Source organism: Pseudopodoces humilis, chromosome 7, assembly GCF_049639895.1.
Source record: "Pseudopodoces humilis isolate 2021_Gansu_Grassland_sample_001 chromosome 7, ASM4963989v1, whole genome shotgun sequence".
Taxonomy (NCBI): domain Eukaryota; kingdom Metazoa; phylum Chordata; class Aves; order Passeriformes; family Paridae; genus Pseudopodoces; species Pseudopodoces humilis.
Window position 1 is genome coordinate 4893959 of NC_142206.1, and position 14983 is coordinate 4908941.

The window sequence follows — 14983 nt, forward strand, 5'->3', positions numbered from 1 at the left end:
AGGGGAAGTTGAGGGCAGTTTGATGATTGCAGTGATTTTTTTGTAGGGCTGTGGGGAGGAGCAGCTCATTTCTGTTTGGCTGCTGTCTGTCCCTGCAGTGCTCAGCCTCCTTCCAGCCCCCCATGCCAAGCCTGTGAGACCCAGCCAGCTGGTTCCAACCTGCCCACCCATCCTCGATGTGCTCATTTCTGGGAAAAAACCAGACTTGATAAAGGGGCTGGAAAAGGGGTTTTGGAGCAATGAGTTAGGCTGGAGAAGTGCAGTGCTGACACCAATCACTTGACACTGCACACCCGTAACCCAAGCCAGGCTGCAGCGCTGTAACAGGACACGAGGTACTATCACAAAGAGAAGAGCCACTTCCTGCCCAGCGTGTCCCTAGACAGGGATCATCTCCCTGGGGAGCCACAGGCAGAGAGGCTCTGCTGGTGCCAGCATCACCCCTGAGCCACAGGCAGCTGCTTGGTGCTGGCCAGGCAGAACACACCAATGGAGAAGGAGTAAATTATGTTTAATGGTCATAAGCCAGCTCCTGGGGGTCTCCACAGACCTCCCTTGTATCCCAGTGGGGCCTCCAGCCCCAGCCACATGGAGAGGTCTCTGAGATGAGACCCTCCAGCCCTGAGCACAGTGCCCAGACTGTAATTCCCTGCTGCTGGCTCTCCCACACTCTGCCCAAACCATGAGCTTGTTCACAGTTCCAGCTGGAAGCCACATGGCTGTCACATCATTATTGACAGGAGCATGGAGGGACCGTTCCTTGCCCACAACCTTTAGAGAGGATTTGTGCAGGATTTAACACACACTGGTATTGTCTGCAAGAGACAACCCTGACAGGAACAGTGGCTAAACCCAAGCCTACTCAGCCACACTGCTGGGTCAAGAGGACCGTGTCCATGCCTAAATCCACAGCGATTTGGGCAACATCTGAACACTGTCGCTCACTGTCATGTCTTCAAAGGTTTCATCATACTGGAGAAAAAGCCTGAGGTTCAGCCTTCTTGCTGAATTCCTCATGTCCTCTGCTGCCAGCCCTGAATAACTCCCTTGTCCTCCCCCACTTCTCCCACAGTGCCATTCCAGCTTCCTTCTTCACATCCCCTTTCCCACCTGAGATTCCAGCTTCAGATTACCCTGCTCCCCTTTGATACTGAGTGTGTGGGTGACCTTTTTATTCAAGGCCTTGGACATTTAATGCACCAACTGGAAACAGGGATGGAAGAAAAACTGGAAGCCAACAATCCTGTTGGTTCCTGCAGAACAAGCCCCAGTGATGGGTGAGACAGGGAACACATTGGCTCAGTTCAGCCCTGACTGGAGCTGCTGGGAAGAGCAGACACTGCTCCAGGTGCTGCTGGTCAGGAGTTTGGGATGGCAGTTAGTGACAGAGTTGGTGTGGAGAGGGATCTCCCACCTCTGATGCTGCTCAGCATCTCCAGTGACCCTTTTTCTTTGCCACCTTGAAACTGCTGAGCACAAGTTCTGTCCTTGTGTGGAGTAACTGCTTAGAGCTCACACAGAGGAACCTGTTCCTAAAAGGAATTGGGGTTTTGGATATGCCCAAGTAGTTTGGGGATCAAAAGTTGTGGTAGTTCATAAAAATAACACCAAAAAAAAGGGGGGAACTTTTCATTATGCATTTTTTTCTCCCCCCAATCTTACTATGTTCTGACATTCAAAAAATTTCATTACCAGCTACAGAAAGTTGAGAAAACACTACTTTGGGTTTTCTGGTGAAAATTGGCAGGTTTCTTCCAGGTCTGGTTGTAAAGGTAAAAGGAAATATCTCTAGTGGTGAACTATAGCTCCTCAATGCCCTGATTATCCTGCTCCAAGCAGCCCGATGGACACCGTGCCGCCAGACACACTGAACACAAACACACACTGTTCCTCCATGTACTCAGTCCTTGCACAACCCAGGAGCTGAGCCAGGTTTTTATTTGCTTTCCTAGAGTGGGTTGTGTCTTCAGCTAATAAACCAGGAATGTGAGCACTTGGGGCTGAGCCGTGGCAAATATGAAGCGTGCCGAGCAGGAATTCAGCTGTGTGAAACCCAGAGCTGCTGCTCCCTGCTGCCACAGCCCATTCACACTTCAATGAGAGCTGTTCATTCACTCCAAGAGCTTCCAGATCCATCTGCACACACTAGCCATGAGTGAGAGTTGACCAGGCAGACATTCCCAGTGCCACAGGTGCCAGTAGAGACCAACTCCAGCTCCAGCAGTTCAGCAAGTACCATGGATCTAAGAACTACATGCTCAATGCTCCCTAAACTGCAAAGATATCCCTAAATGGAGCTGTCTCTGTGCTGGCCATAGAGAACACGGAAGGAGCAAGGCAGGACCTGCAGATTCTCCCGTCAGGAGCTCAGGCACAACAGGTTAGGCCCAAAACCAGATCCTTGACTAACCCTGGGTAATCTGGAACATCCCATCCTCCTACATGTGTGAGGAAGCAGGAACGTGGCAGATGCTGTGTTCAACTGCCACATCTGGCCCCACGCTGGGATCCTGGAATGGAGGTTATTCCATACTGCTACTCTGTAAGCCAGCCTGGCAGGTTTCTGTGGCTGCCATGAGCACACAGAGCATTTGCTGCCCCATTTCTCCTCAGCAGGCTGGTCCTGACCTGCCATTTGGCACAGAGCAGCTCATGCTATGCTGGCAGGTTCCTATAAACAGCTTGCGCGCTGCTAGATAATGTATAGATAATGTAAAGATTATATAAGGAACTGGCAAGCTTCTCAAGTAACTGCCAAGACTTCCCTTAGGCTGCTGTAATGGATGTAGAGGCTGGAGAGGTCAGCAGTGTGATTCAGGGAATGGAGGAGAGGTCCTTGGTATGGCGCTGCCAAGGAAAACAAATTCAATACCTCTCATTCCTCAAAGACTGCTCTGTACTTGTCTATACATCCCCCTGTCTTCTGCTGTGCCTTTTGCCCGGCAACAGCTGTAAACAAATGTGGGGAGGGACAGGGAGGATCAGGTAGGATCCTGTGTGGTAAAACTAATTAATTAGAGGAAGATGTGCCTGGAGGGGAGGCAGGGGCCACTGGCAGGTTGTTACTGGGGGTGCTCTGCCCCTCTGACTTGACAGAAGCTGTGCTTGGAGAAAGACAAGCCTGCTCCTGCCCTCCTTGGCACTGCTCATTAAGTCCCAAAGACCTTAACCAATTATCCTGGCTGTAAGCTGGTCCCACGGGCAGTTTATCCCACTAGCTGATCTCCTGTGCTCATTGAACAGAGCATTTGCAGCCACGTCCCAGCTCCCTGCTAAATAAGGTTTTGCATGGAAATGGGGAGGGAACTTGGCACTAAAGATGTGCTTTGGCTTCCTGGACCAAGCTGATAACCCCAGCCCTCCAGGATGTGCATTGATCCTGCTTTTTTTCCTCATTTATTACTTTCTTTCATCCTTTCCACTCTTTAACATAAAGCCAAACAGGACTCTTTCCCTGCCAGCCAAGATTTTAGTATCATTACTGGGATTTCAGTGCAGCACTGTTTTGAGCCCTCAGGTACCACCTTGTACCTCTGCAATGGTCTCAGCTCTTCCCATTTCCTGGAATGGAAATGCCATTCCCACAACACTTTTTATCTGTAAGATACCCGTGGTAGATAACATTTGTTTCCATTTTCCCCACTCCTCTGGGTGTGAGGCAAGATTAAAGCTACCTGGTTAGGAGAGAACTGAAGTGAATTCCATTAAAGAACCATTTATAGGGGCTTTTCCTCTCAAAGGATTGTTTTAGGGATCACTGGGCCAGACCCTGAGAGGCAAGAGATGAGACAATTTACCAGAGGGTGTGCGTGTCCCATGTGTTATCCAAGCTCAAGGCATTCAAAGCTTTCTGGATCCCCCATCCCATACATACAGCAAGTGTCTGGGATCAGCACAACTGCTCCTCAGGCCACAGGGGATCCCACCAGCACCTGCCAGGGTACCTGCTATGAGTTGGGTTTTTTTCGTGCCAGACATGCAAAGGACAGGACAAAGCTGTATTGTTTTCCCATCTCTTTGGCTCCCTTGGCAGACAAAAGGGAAAAAGGACAGTGGTGGTCACTGTGGGCTCGTGCCAGCTTTATCACCTCTGGATGTTTGTTGTACCGGTGCCACAGCCCTGGAGCTCTCCCTGCCCTTTGCCTGTGTTATATCCAGAGTGCTCCACTGCCAGACTCTGAAGGTCACAGCAGGAAATAAACAGAGGTGCAGATGGGTGTCTGAGCTAATTTGGGGAAATCATCACTATATTCCTGCAATGCTCATCTATCACATGGGAATTATGGGAATTATGGGAATTATGCAAATTCTCCACATCCTGGGGCCAGGTTAGGGGTCAGATAACACCTGAAAGTGCAGAGGTCCTGTTGCAGGACGCTGTAGAAATGCCAAGTGTCCCGGTGTGAGGTGTCAGATGAAGTGGGAGGAAATGAGCTGCTGCTGCTGCTGCTGCTGCTAACAGGCCAGCATGCACTCATACAAAATTCAGCAAGTCAGGGACAAGGCTGTGCAGAAGGGCAGGGTGGAGCCACACAGGACAGCTGACCTGCCTTCTGAGGTATGGCTGGCCAAGGGAGTTCACCTGGGCAAGGGAAAGTCCCCTTGGCTGAGGAGTCAAACAGCCACAGATTTTGCTATAGGCATTATTCACAGAATGGTTGGGGTTTAAGGAAGGGACCTTAAAGCCTATCTCATGCCATCCCCTGCCATGGACAGGGACACCTTCCACTATCCCAGGTCGTTCCACGTCCGGTCCAACCTGGCCTTGGACACATCCAGGGATGGGGCAGCCACAGCTGCTCTGGAAAACCTGCACCAGGGCCTCAGCACATGGAAGAACTTCTTCCTAAAAGCATTTTGGGATCAGCCCAGCCCCACCAGAGTCAGATTTAATTGAAGACAAATAATGATGCATCTTGGAAAACCCTGCAGTGTTTCACCACGTTGTTTTGAGTAAATAAACCAAAAAAATACTCATTTTCTTCAAAGCACCCATGCTCCTTGGACAGATGTGGCTCAAACCTGACTCTTTCATGATCTGCAGCCTGGATCTTTAATTCTTCCTGTGTTTAAATCAAAACTAAGTGTTAGGAAAGAAGCAGATTTCAGTGTTTTGGCACCCTGCTGTCCCCAGAAAGTCTGGCTGGTTCCAGACCTCGTGGTCTTATTTGAGGGTGCCAGCAGGAAACACAAAAAGGAAAGTTTCCATGGGTGTGGGGGCCAGGTAGAAGCCAAGGAAACAGAAGGGATTTCAGGAGAACATACAGAAACACCCCACTTCTTGCCCTGGGCAGCTTCTGGGACATCACTTCAATGACATCAGTAGACAAAATAGAGGCACTTTGTTCTAGTTCTGTGACTTGTGGAGGTAATGCAGAAATTCCCCCAGGGAAAAATCAACAGAGGGAGGGGAAACATCTGCATTTCTCCCTGTCCCAGGGCTTGCTGCTGTCTGAACAACGCTGCAAAGGGCTAAAGCGGCCTTTGCTCTCTTGCACTCACTGAGTGCAGGTGATGGGAAGTTGGGCTATGCAGAGTTCTGAGGTTTAGGCCAGTCCCCAAAACTTCCAAGGGCTTCTCTGAACATTTTCTCAGCAGTGCATACTGAGATCTCCCCTGACTGCGACACGTGCAGTTTCTTTGAGCTTGGAGGAAGGGGAAAAGGCATTTGAAGGGATCCCAGAGAGTCTGGGAACAACCAACTGCTGCCCTGGCTACTGCTACAGCTCCATGGGTTGTTTTCCTACCAGGAAAGCAGCCCATGGGGCTGTAGCAGTGGTCAGGGCAGCAGTTAGCCTCCCAGTGGAAACCTCATTCCCCTGGTATTCCTTCCCTCCCTCAGGGACTACCAGTTCCCAGCACAGCTCTGCACCCTTCCTCTCAGGGCTGGAGACATTTGCCTGTCCGAATGTAAACTCCCTTTGTTTCCAGACCACCCACTTCATCCTTTTCCACTCCCTTTGGAAAAGGAGGGGATGGGATGTCTTAAAACCCAAATCTGTCTCCATCCCACACGAATGCGGTGTTCTCATTTCCATCAGTGTCATCTATTTACATGAGAAATGCTCAGGGAGGAAATTGAGGTTACTGAGAGGAAAAAAGTGCCTCACATCAGCCCCAAATCCCTGTGGGATGCGCTGCCTGTGCCCTATCCCAGACCTTGCCCCACATTTCAAGTAGGACAGACTGCAATTAAAGCCCCCAGCAACCAGAAAGTGCCACTGAGCCTTTCCTGCCAGCCTGAGGTGGGAAGGGGCCGCGCTGCAATGTTAATTCGGTTATTCAAGGTCAGTCTGGAATGGCTGAGCAGGGAACTGGGCTGGCTGTCTGAGGTCTTTCCCCTGAACCATGCTCACTCCACCTCTGAGCTGGTGCTGGTGAGACATGGGCTCAGAGCCCTGCAGTCTCCATTAATGCCTCTGCCAATATTCCCACCAATAAATCAATAAATCACTTCTACTGGGGAACAGCCACCACTCCAGGTCTGTCAGCAATCAGGCAGAGAGGCAAAACACTGTTGTGTTTTCAGCCAGGCGCAGAGCTACAAGTATTCGTGTGTCCTGCCAAACTGATGGCACAGCCTAAAGAGTGTTAGGATAAGTGTTAAAAAACTTCAGAAATCGGCTTGAATTAGCTTCTACCCGCCCTTGCCGGGCTCCAAGGAAGAGCAGCGGCAACTTTTCGTGATCCTTATCGCTGGGATATCTTCGGGTGATCAGTACGCAGGATTGTGCTCAGCCCAGTGCACCAAGAGGAGCTCGATTTAAAAGCTCTTGGCTGGCCAAGGAGAAAGGTGAAATCCCCAAGGCAAAGCTCAAGGAAATACAATGCTTGTTCTGGAGAGACACCTGCTGGCAACTCCCGCGGAGCCCGAGCTGGAAACTCAGGGATTGTGAGAAAGACTCAGAGTTGTAATTCTCAGATCCAAAGAAAAACAACCAATGCTTCTTTTCTTGTTTCTTACAGAACAAAGGAAAAAATACTCCAACTCCAACGTCATTATGCACGAGACTTCCCAGTACCACGTCCAGGTGAGCACATACACGCAATGGAGTTGCTAAAGGGCTGAGGGGCCAAGGTCAGTGATAGGTGCCTGTAGTGTAATGTGGTCCCTGTGTCCTAGATCTTCAGGAGGCCAAGGGGGAGTTGGGAACCCCTTTACCATTAAAATCTAAAGTCACTGAGTGAAGGAAAATGGGGAGATAAAAAGATTTAAATCAACAAGGGAAATTTCGTACAAGGAAAGAGGAAATGTAGAAGCTGCTGTCTTCTCCCTTCTCTGTATCTGAAGGGGAGCAGGAAATGTTGTCCCTCCTGTCACCCTGTGCTTCAAACCCTTCTGATCAGCACAGACAGGTTAAAAGCAGAGTTCCCGTGGTGGTTTCCAGAACTCAGCTTTCCAAACAACAGAGACCACATGGACTATCAGCTTTCAGCTCTCCTCAGCTACTGTGTCCTCTCAGGTAACACAAACCCCTTCACACAAGACAGGCAGTAAGCCAAATCCATCTCCCACCCACCCCAAAAAGAGAAGCCATCCTGGCCATCCTGAGCTTGGTAATTCCTGTAATGCGACTTGGAGGTGCAGGACTCTGTGGACGAGGTGGGGCCATTCATCATTGAAAACTGAGCAAGGTGAGACAGGAAAACACTTCCTGAGGTTCATATTTAGGAGATGGGGCCCTTTAAAAGCCTACATTTAGACTTGTAAAGTGCCTGTTTGGAAAGAGGTCCTGGTTTCCATCGGAGAAACCAACTCAGTGGCTCAGAAGTCACTCATGGATGCAGAGAAGGGACTTTAAACGGTGACATGTAAATGAATTCTTCATTAATTACACCATAAGCCACCCGTTTGTGAGTCTCTCCCCTGAACTTTGACCAAGGCAAACAGGATTGCGGTGGCAGGTAGTGAGATATAATGAGGTTTTCTCATAGGAGGCATTTTACATCCTTTGAAGTAATCTGATCAAAGTTTAACGGTGGATGGAGTCATTGCCCATTCTAGTAAAAGCTGCTGTATTTAAATGTCCATCTGGATGAAAAGGGGTTTTAAGGGATAAAACAAAGACAGCAGCAAGCTTCTCCCTCTCAATCCACCCATATCTACAGAAAATGGAAAGCAGAAAAATATTCTGATGATTGAGTCAGACAAGTAGCTCCCCCTCCATGAAAACTAACTGAACAGTAAACAGCAAAGGAATTTATGAAGCTTGTAAAGGTGGTGGATAAAATAAAATCTATCTCTTAATAAAATAAAATTTATCTCTTATCAAAGAGATAAAAATGCCTGTCATCTTAAGTAAACCCATTCTCCTAACTGGTCTGAAAGAAGAGGGCTTGTCACCTCTGTACAGATAAAACTGACTTGGCAAATACCTTCCCAAGCACTATTTTACAATTACAGTAACATACACCCAGCATGTTTTTCATTTGTGATTGCATTGCTAATCTCAGCTTTCAGCTCACACACCTGCCAGGAGTTCTATTTAGACAGTGCCTCGCCCCATACCTTTGCTTTATGAACACAAGAATGGGCCCTTGCATTGTCCTCTGCTTCTTCCTGCAGTCTTTGGGAATCATCTAACAGCAAATGGGTCACCACAAACCCTTATTCACCCCTAATGCCCAAGAGCATGTTTAAAGACTTTCTGCCAGTTGGGTCTACCAGTGCTTTAAATCCAAGCCTTTCCCTGCATCCACCTTATGTGAAGCCAACTGCAACAACAGTTCTTGCTTGTGCTTCCTCACAAGCATCCAAGGCTCTGTGCTCTGAGTGCACTCATCCCTCTCGGGTCCATCTGGTCTGTGTCAGACCCTAAAATCCACAGCTTCTCCAAGGTTCCAGTCCCACAGCAGGACATGCTGGAGCAGCACCAGTTTTTGCTGCCTCTTAATCTGCTTCCCACTTTGCATTTACCTGGGCTTCTACAGGAAGAAAGGAATTCTTTCCCAACAACTCTCTCATCCTTCTCCATGGCTCACTGATGCACATGTTCAGTAACCCACTGGGTTACTGAATCAGCTCATGAATGCATCAGCACCAGAAAGAAGCTACTTGATCCATAAAAACATTATGTCTGATCACTGGAGAAGGCAGGAAGACATGGAATCAAAGGGAGAAAATCCAGGCAAAACTCATCCCTTTACTACAAATTTCCCATCAATTTAGGACTTGCTTTAAAACACGTCCTGTTTTTTCAGCTCTTGCTTTGGAACCAAACTATAGGATGTGTGCATCAAAGAGAAGCAGGCATTTCACTGCTGTCCTCCCCACAAACTCTGAATGCCCAGCAGGACCATTTTTGGGGTGGCCACAGTGCTGTCCTGGCCCCCCAGTGCAGCTCCACCCCTTAGGTGTCCCTGCTCCACAGGTTAATTTGCTCCTGACCCTCCAGCTTAGCCACTGCTGCTGAAGTGTGTGTTTTGTACACTACTGAGCAAGGAAACCAGCATGAGAGGGTCATGCTGGTAGATGGGCCTTCAATATTCCAGGGACAAGAGAAAAAGCTGGGATCTGGCTGGGTTGCAGGCCATTGGATTGCACAGATGCCTTGACTGGGCCTGTAACTCATCCATCCAAAACCCTCCTGCTTTTCTCTGCTGGAGAAAGTTGGTAAAAGCTTCAGCTGCTTTTTGACAGTCAGGCATATTCCCCTTCCCTTCTCACCGAGAACACAGCTAGGCAACAAAAGAACAAGGTGAAACAGTACCATTTTCATTTTCCTTCCTTTGTTTTTTTTTTTCTTCCCTGCCATCACCTGAACATGTGGCCTGGCTGTGCTGTCACTGCCCCAGGGACAGCAGCTGGGCAAACAGCATGGCTGCTCTGAGTCCCAGCTTTTCCTGCCTTGCAGTCCCCTCTGCAAACAGACACAACCAGTTCTACCATCCGCAGGGAGCAGCATTTACCCACCTGGACTTGTGGAGTGGCCTTCACCTACTGCTGGTGGGCACAAAACATTTGGATGTGACACATCTCTCCCCAGCTGCCTCCCTGCCCAACATTCCCTTCCCATGGAGCCCCAGGAGCAGCCCAAAGGTGCCCCATTACACAAACTCTGTACATACAGGTGCCAGGTGCAAGGCTTGGATCACCACACACTTCAGGGTGCAGTTGGAGCAGGGATGGGAAAGCAGCTTGGATGGTTAGGCTGTAGCTGAGCTGCTCCTGGCCCAAGTGCACACACACATGGGGCAGTGAAGGAGGGGAGGACAGCACGGAAGCCTGGCTGATGGGAAAAGAGCATGGGCTGGGTTTACAGGACAGGTGAAAAGAGGTAGGAAAACCAGGATAACCAAGCAAAGCTTGCTACAAGTCAGCAACACCCATTTTCACTACTGTGAGGGCTGATTTGGGTACTTTCTGGGGGGAAGGTAACCCCAACTCTAATTGGGGCTTAAAGGGCTGGTGTAGAGTGAGCTGCCAGGTTTGGAGCTCCTGCAGGCTTTGCAGTATAGAAGCTCTTTGGAGTAACTGTTCCCAGAGCATGGGACCCCACACATCGCATGGATCCCACTTGGCACAGAGGACCAACACTTGCCCATGGTTTGTGTGAGCTCTTTGCCTGGCACAAATCCCACACAAGCAGGTTTGCTACACAAGACAAGCAAAATACAAATGCTTTTATAGCTTGGCAAGCAAAGCATTAGTTCAACTGCCATAGTTCTACTTCCAAGCCAGGTTCAGAGGGGCCTGGGGAGTAACTTGTGTATGTGAAGCATTTGCCCCACTGGACGGGGATCAGACCTGCTGGAATTGATGAGAGTAATACACAAGTGGTGAAACTGGTTATGAAAACCCATTATGAAACCCAAATCTTTCACTGCCACAACCAGCTGGTACCAACTACCAAAACTGTTTTGTGCTGCAACGCCTTTACTCCTCAGCTCTGAGAAACTACAAATGGTACTTGAAGCCTCTAGAGATGCTTTCATTACCAATTTACACACCCCAACAAATATTTTGCATGTGTTTTTATCTTCTTTCTCTCCCCAACTTCAGCACTTGGCCACCTTCATCATGGACAAGAGTGAGTCCATCACAACAGTGGATGACGCAATCCGGAAACTCATCCTTCTCAACTCCAAAGAGAAGATCTGGACACAGGAGATGCTGCTGCAAGTGAATGACAAGTCCATCCGGCTGCTGGACTGTGAGACACAGGTACCTGGAGCCCTGTGGGACTGATCCCAGACTGAAGTGTGGGGTGCAGTGAGTGCCCTTTCTATTCTGCTTGGGAGGGGGCAAGTCCTAAAGAACACAGACAAGGGTGAATCGCTACCAAAATCCTCTCCTGAATTAAAGTCAGCCCTGCAGCATGGGAACAGGATTGTTTTAGCAATGACAAACTAAGGAAGATCAGCCCAGGGATCCCAGGAGTTCCTGCACAGGACCATTCCCCTTCAGTTTAATAGATCCCCATTGCCTAACACCTTCCCCCTTCTCTTGCAGGAGGAGCTGGAGGACTTCCCCCTGCCGACAGTGCAGCACTGCCAGACAGTGCTCAATCAGATGCGTTATTCCTCCATCCTTCTGCTCGTGTGTCAGGATTCTGAGCAGCACAAACCTGACATCCACTTCTTCAACTGTGATGAGGTGGAGGTGAGCAGAGCCTTCCTGCTTGATGTGAAATAGAACAAAACACACTTCTTGCTGTTTGCCCTTTCCCCCTTCCTCTAATCCTTCCTAAACCAAGCCCTTAAAAACATCCCTGTTTTATCCTTGAGGCGGAGATGGTTCATGAGGACATAGAAAGTGCCCTGGCAGACCACAAACATGGGAAGAAGATACGGCCACAGACACTCAAGTAAGTGCTGTGGGGTACAGCTGGGAGCAACAACAATAAACCCTTGTTTTCAGTAGTTTAGATACACAGTCTCTTGGAAATGGGATGTGCAGCCGCTGATGGGGTTGTTCTGTGTCATTTTCCTTGTAGGGCAAACCAGGAAAAGATCAAGCAGAGACAATCCATCCTCCCCCCTCCTCAAGGACCAGCTCCTATCCCGATCCAGCATGACATGCGAGGCTCAGCAATGAACAGGAACAGGGTGGCACCTCCTTCCCAGCATGATCCAGGTACTGGGAGTGCTCAGGAAGTCTGTGCTGGGGATGGGAGACTAATTAACGCAGACAGCCAACCTTCCTGAAGTGGTCTGTGGTGTATGCCCTGGGCATCTTCTGCTCAACAAATAAAACTCCCAGAGACTCCTTGCAACAACACTCTTATTTGGGGGATACAGAAATGCCAAAAAAGCAAAAGCCCCTCATAAGCCATCACGTGAAACCTGAACCAGGCATTGGCGATCTTAAAATGTACAGACAAGACATTTGATCAGAAAGACAAATTCCTGGCTCTGCTGACTTCACAGAAGCCAAGATTTCACCCTTAAAAATCAACTGGTTTTCATGAATTCTTGTAAAGTCAAGTGTGGAAATGCAGATCTGAACTCACCCTTATGTGCTCATCTGAAGACTGATTCCAACACCATCCTGACTTCAGCCCATTTGAGTTGGCCTGAAAAAACTTGGTATTTTCCTTTGGAGAAAGAAGTAGCAGAAATAAGTTCCTAGGAACAGAAACAAGCTCTTTCTCTGACAAAAGATCAAAGTGATGAAAAAACTGTAAGCATTTTTTACCCCTGCCTAACATACCACCTTCTCTTGGCATACATTTCTAGTTTCAAGGGAAACACGTTAATAGGATACTATCACACATCCAAAACACTTCTTTTCCAGGATGGCTTCTGAAGCCAAGCAACTGCTCTAGATGTTGAATGGAGAACTTATTTCAGGCCCAGTTCTGCATCATAAAAGGAATATCTCTATTTCTGAGCTGGACCATGAATAAACATCTCTATTCTGATGAAAAGCAGCCACTCTTACCTGTGCCCTTCCAAAGGTGTGCATATCAGCAGAGCTGGGAATTCCTCCAGGAAGAATTTCTGGCTCTGAGTGCACAGAGCCTGGCAGGAGAGCAGATGACAGAAGAAAGCCTTGAGTGATGCCTGTTTCCCAAGATCCTTTCTCCATGGAATGCCTTCCCATTTTTCCTACAAAACCTGTCCCAATAAGGCACCTCATCCCCACACTTAGAGATGCCTCGGACTTGTCAAGGTCCTCTGCCAAAATTGCCTCCTCATTTCTTCCACTTGGCAGATCCTGCTGTTCCAGCCCTTTCTAAGCCCCTGCCCTGAGCTGACACCACTTGCTTTCTATCATGGACCACCCCAGTGATTCTTCCCACTGGACTATCCCCCCACACTGGGCATGTGGCTTCTGGAAGCTGGGAGGTACCTCAAGGTTGGGTTTTTTGCAGGTTGATTGGGATTTAGCACCTATTACAAACATTATTCCTGAGGTGCCCTCATAACCCAGAACAAACACCCAAGCTGGGAGCTACCATCCCATGGATCCCTCCCTTTCATGGAATCTATTTCCAGCTTCTGATAGTAAATCTATTTTTCTCTCCCTTGTTTGCAGACTATGAACGACGAAGCTCTGGCTCTCACGACCATGAGGAATCCCGTGCCATGTTAGCACAGAAGATTGAAAAGGAAACGGTGGGTGACAGGGACACTGCAGTCCATAGGCAGGAGCAGAGGCAGGGAGCAAGGGGCCCCTCCATGAGCAGACATTTAATGCTTCATCTGGGCATTTTTCCAATTGATACCTCCTGTGCATAAAAATAAGGTGTCCAAAAGCAAGTTTCCATCACCATGTCAGTGACAATGTCCTCTGACCTGAGGCAGCTCTGCTGATTCCAGCTCTGCTCCTCCCTGGGTTATTTTCCAGCCATCCATTAGCAGTGGTCACTTGTCACATTGGTAAGGACAGCACACAGCCAGACCCTTGCAGAGGGATGCACTGAGCTGCATTTCATGCCTGGATTGCCCACTCAAGTGCATTCATTCTCCCAGGAAATGCAGCAGACTCTGAGATTCAGGCTCCCAGCCATGCACAGCCCAGGCTCGCTTTCACATTGGTCCCTTGGGTTTCTGTCCTCACAGCAAATCCTGAACTGCACCCTGGATGACATCGAAGTGTTCGTCGCCCGGCTCCAGAAGGCTGCAGAGGCATTCCGACAGCTCAACCAAAGGAAAAAAGGGAAGAAGAACAAGAAGAAAGGGCCAGCAGGTGCAGTGCAGAAAGCACAACAAACTGGGAGCGCAAGGGGGTCACACATGAAGGTGGGGGGGACACATCAGCTCCTAGGCCAGCAAGGCCGGATCAATGCCATGGATCCAGGCACACCCGTTCAGGAGGTGCTGCTGTGTGTGGGCACCTCTGGCAGAGCACACAGAGGGAATCTGCCTTTCTCTGAACCCCTGATTTCAGTAGTTATGGTCTCAACACCCATTTCTGCTGTACCTTCTGCACAGCAGGCAGATGAAACCTCCCCAAAAGGGATGCTCTCACTAACATGTCCTTCTCTGCCCCCTTCTCCTGGCAGAGGGAATGCTGACCCTCCGAGCAAGACCCCCAAGTGAGGCTGAGTTCATCGACTGCTTCCAGAAAACCAAATTGGCTTTTAACCTCTTGGTAAGACATGGAGGAGTTTCCATCCCATGCAGGGACAGGGCTTTTCCCCATGTATCCCAACAGTGAGTGTTTAGAGTGAAACTTGAACAGAAAACATTGACAAGGGACAAGAGTATGAATTCCAGATTCTTCAGAACTCAGGACAAACATTGTGTGAGTCTTGTGCAGGTTTTCTACGACAAGCTGTTAAACAAAACTAGAAGCACCAAGTCCAGGATGGGACAGAGCAGCCAGAAGGTTGCAACACCTGGGTCTTTTCAGATCCAGCCTGGGAAGTCTCTGCTTGACAGTAATTGATGTCCCCCATTTCCCCGATATTCCTGGCCCCTCTCTTTCTCCCCTGCCAGACCCTCTGTATTGTGGAAGGGGTGAAAAGCAAGAGCATAAAGATGTTCCCAGTGCTACCAGCTCTGTTCAGTGAAACACAAGAGATCAGGAGGTTAA

At 49.0% G+C, this 14983-nt stretch overlaps 1 protein-coding gene across 2 annotated transcripts in view; it reads left to right on the top strand.

Moving 5' to 3' along the window:
• Positions 1-14983, top strand: part of LOC102105571 (EPS8 signaling adaptor L2) — a 49019-nt gene that overhangs the window by 23108 nt on the left and 10928 nt on the right. For both annotated transcript variants that reach the window (XM_005529071.3, XM_014257823.2), the window contains 8 exons: positions 6967-7031; positions 11003-11164; positions 11453-11602; positions 11728-11807; positions 11937-12076; positions 13481-13560; positions 14008-14134; positions 14451-14539. In XM_005529071.3, the coding sequence (XP_005529128.1) occupies positions 6967-7031; positions 11003-11164; positions 11453-11602; positions 11728-11807; positions 11937-12076; positions 13481-13560; positions 14008-14134; positions 14451-14539 (893 nt within the window). The remainder of the gene's footprint in view (positions 1-6966; positions 7032-11002; positions 11165-11452; positions 11603-11727; positions 11808-11936; positions 12077-13480; positions 13561-14007; positions 14135-14450; positions 14540-14983) is intronic.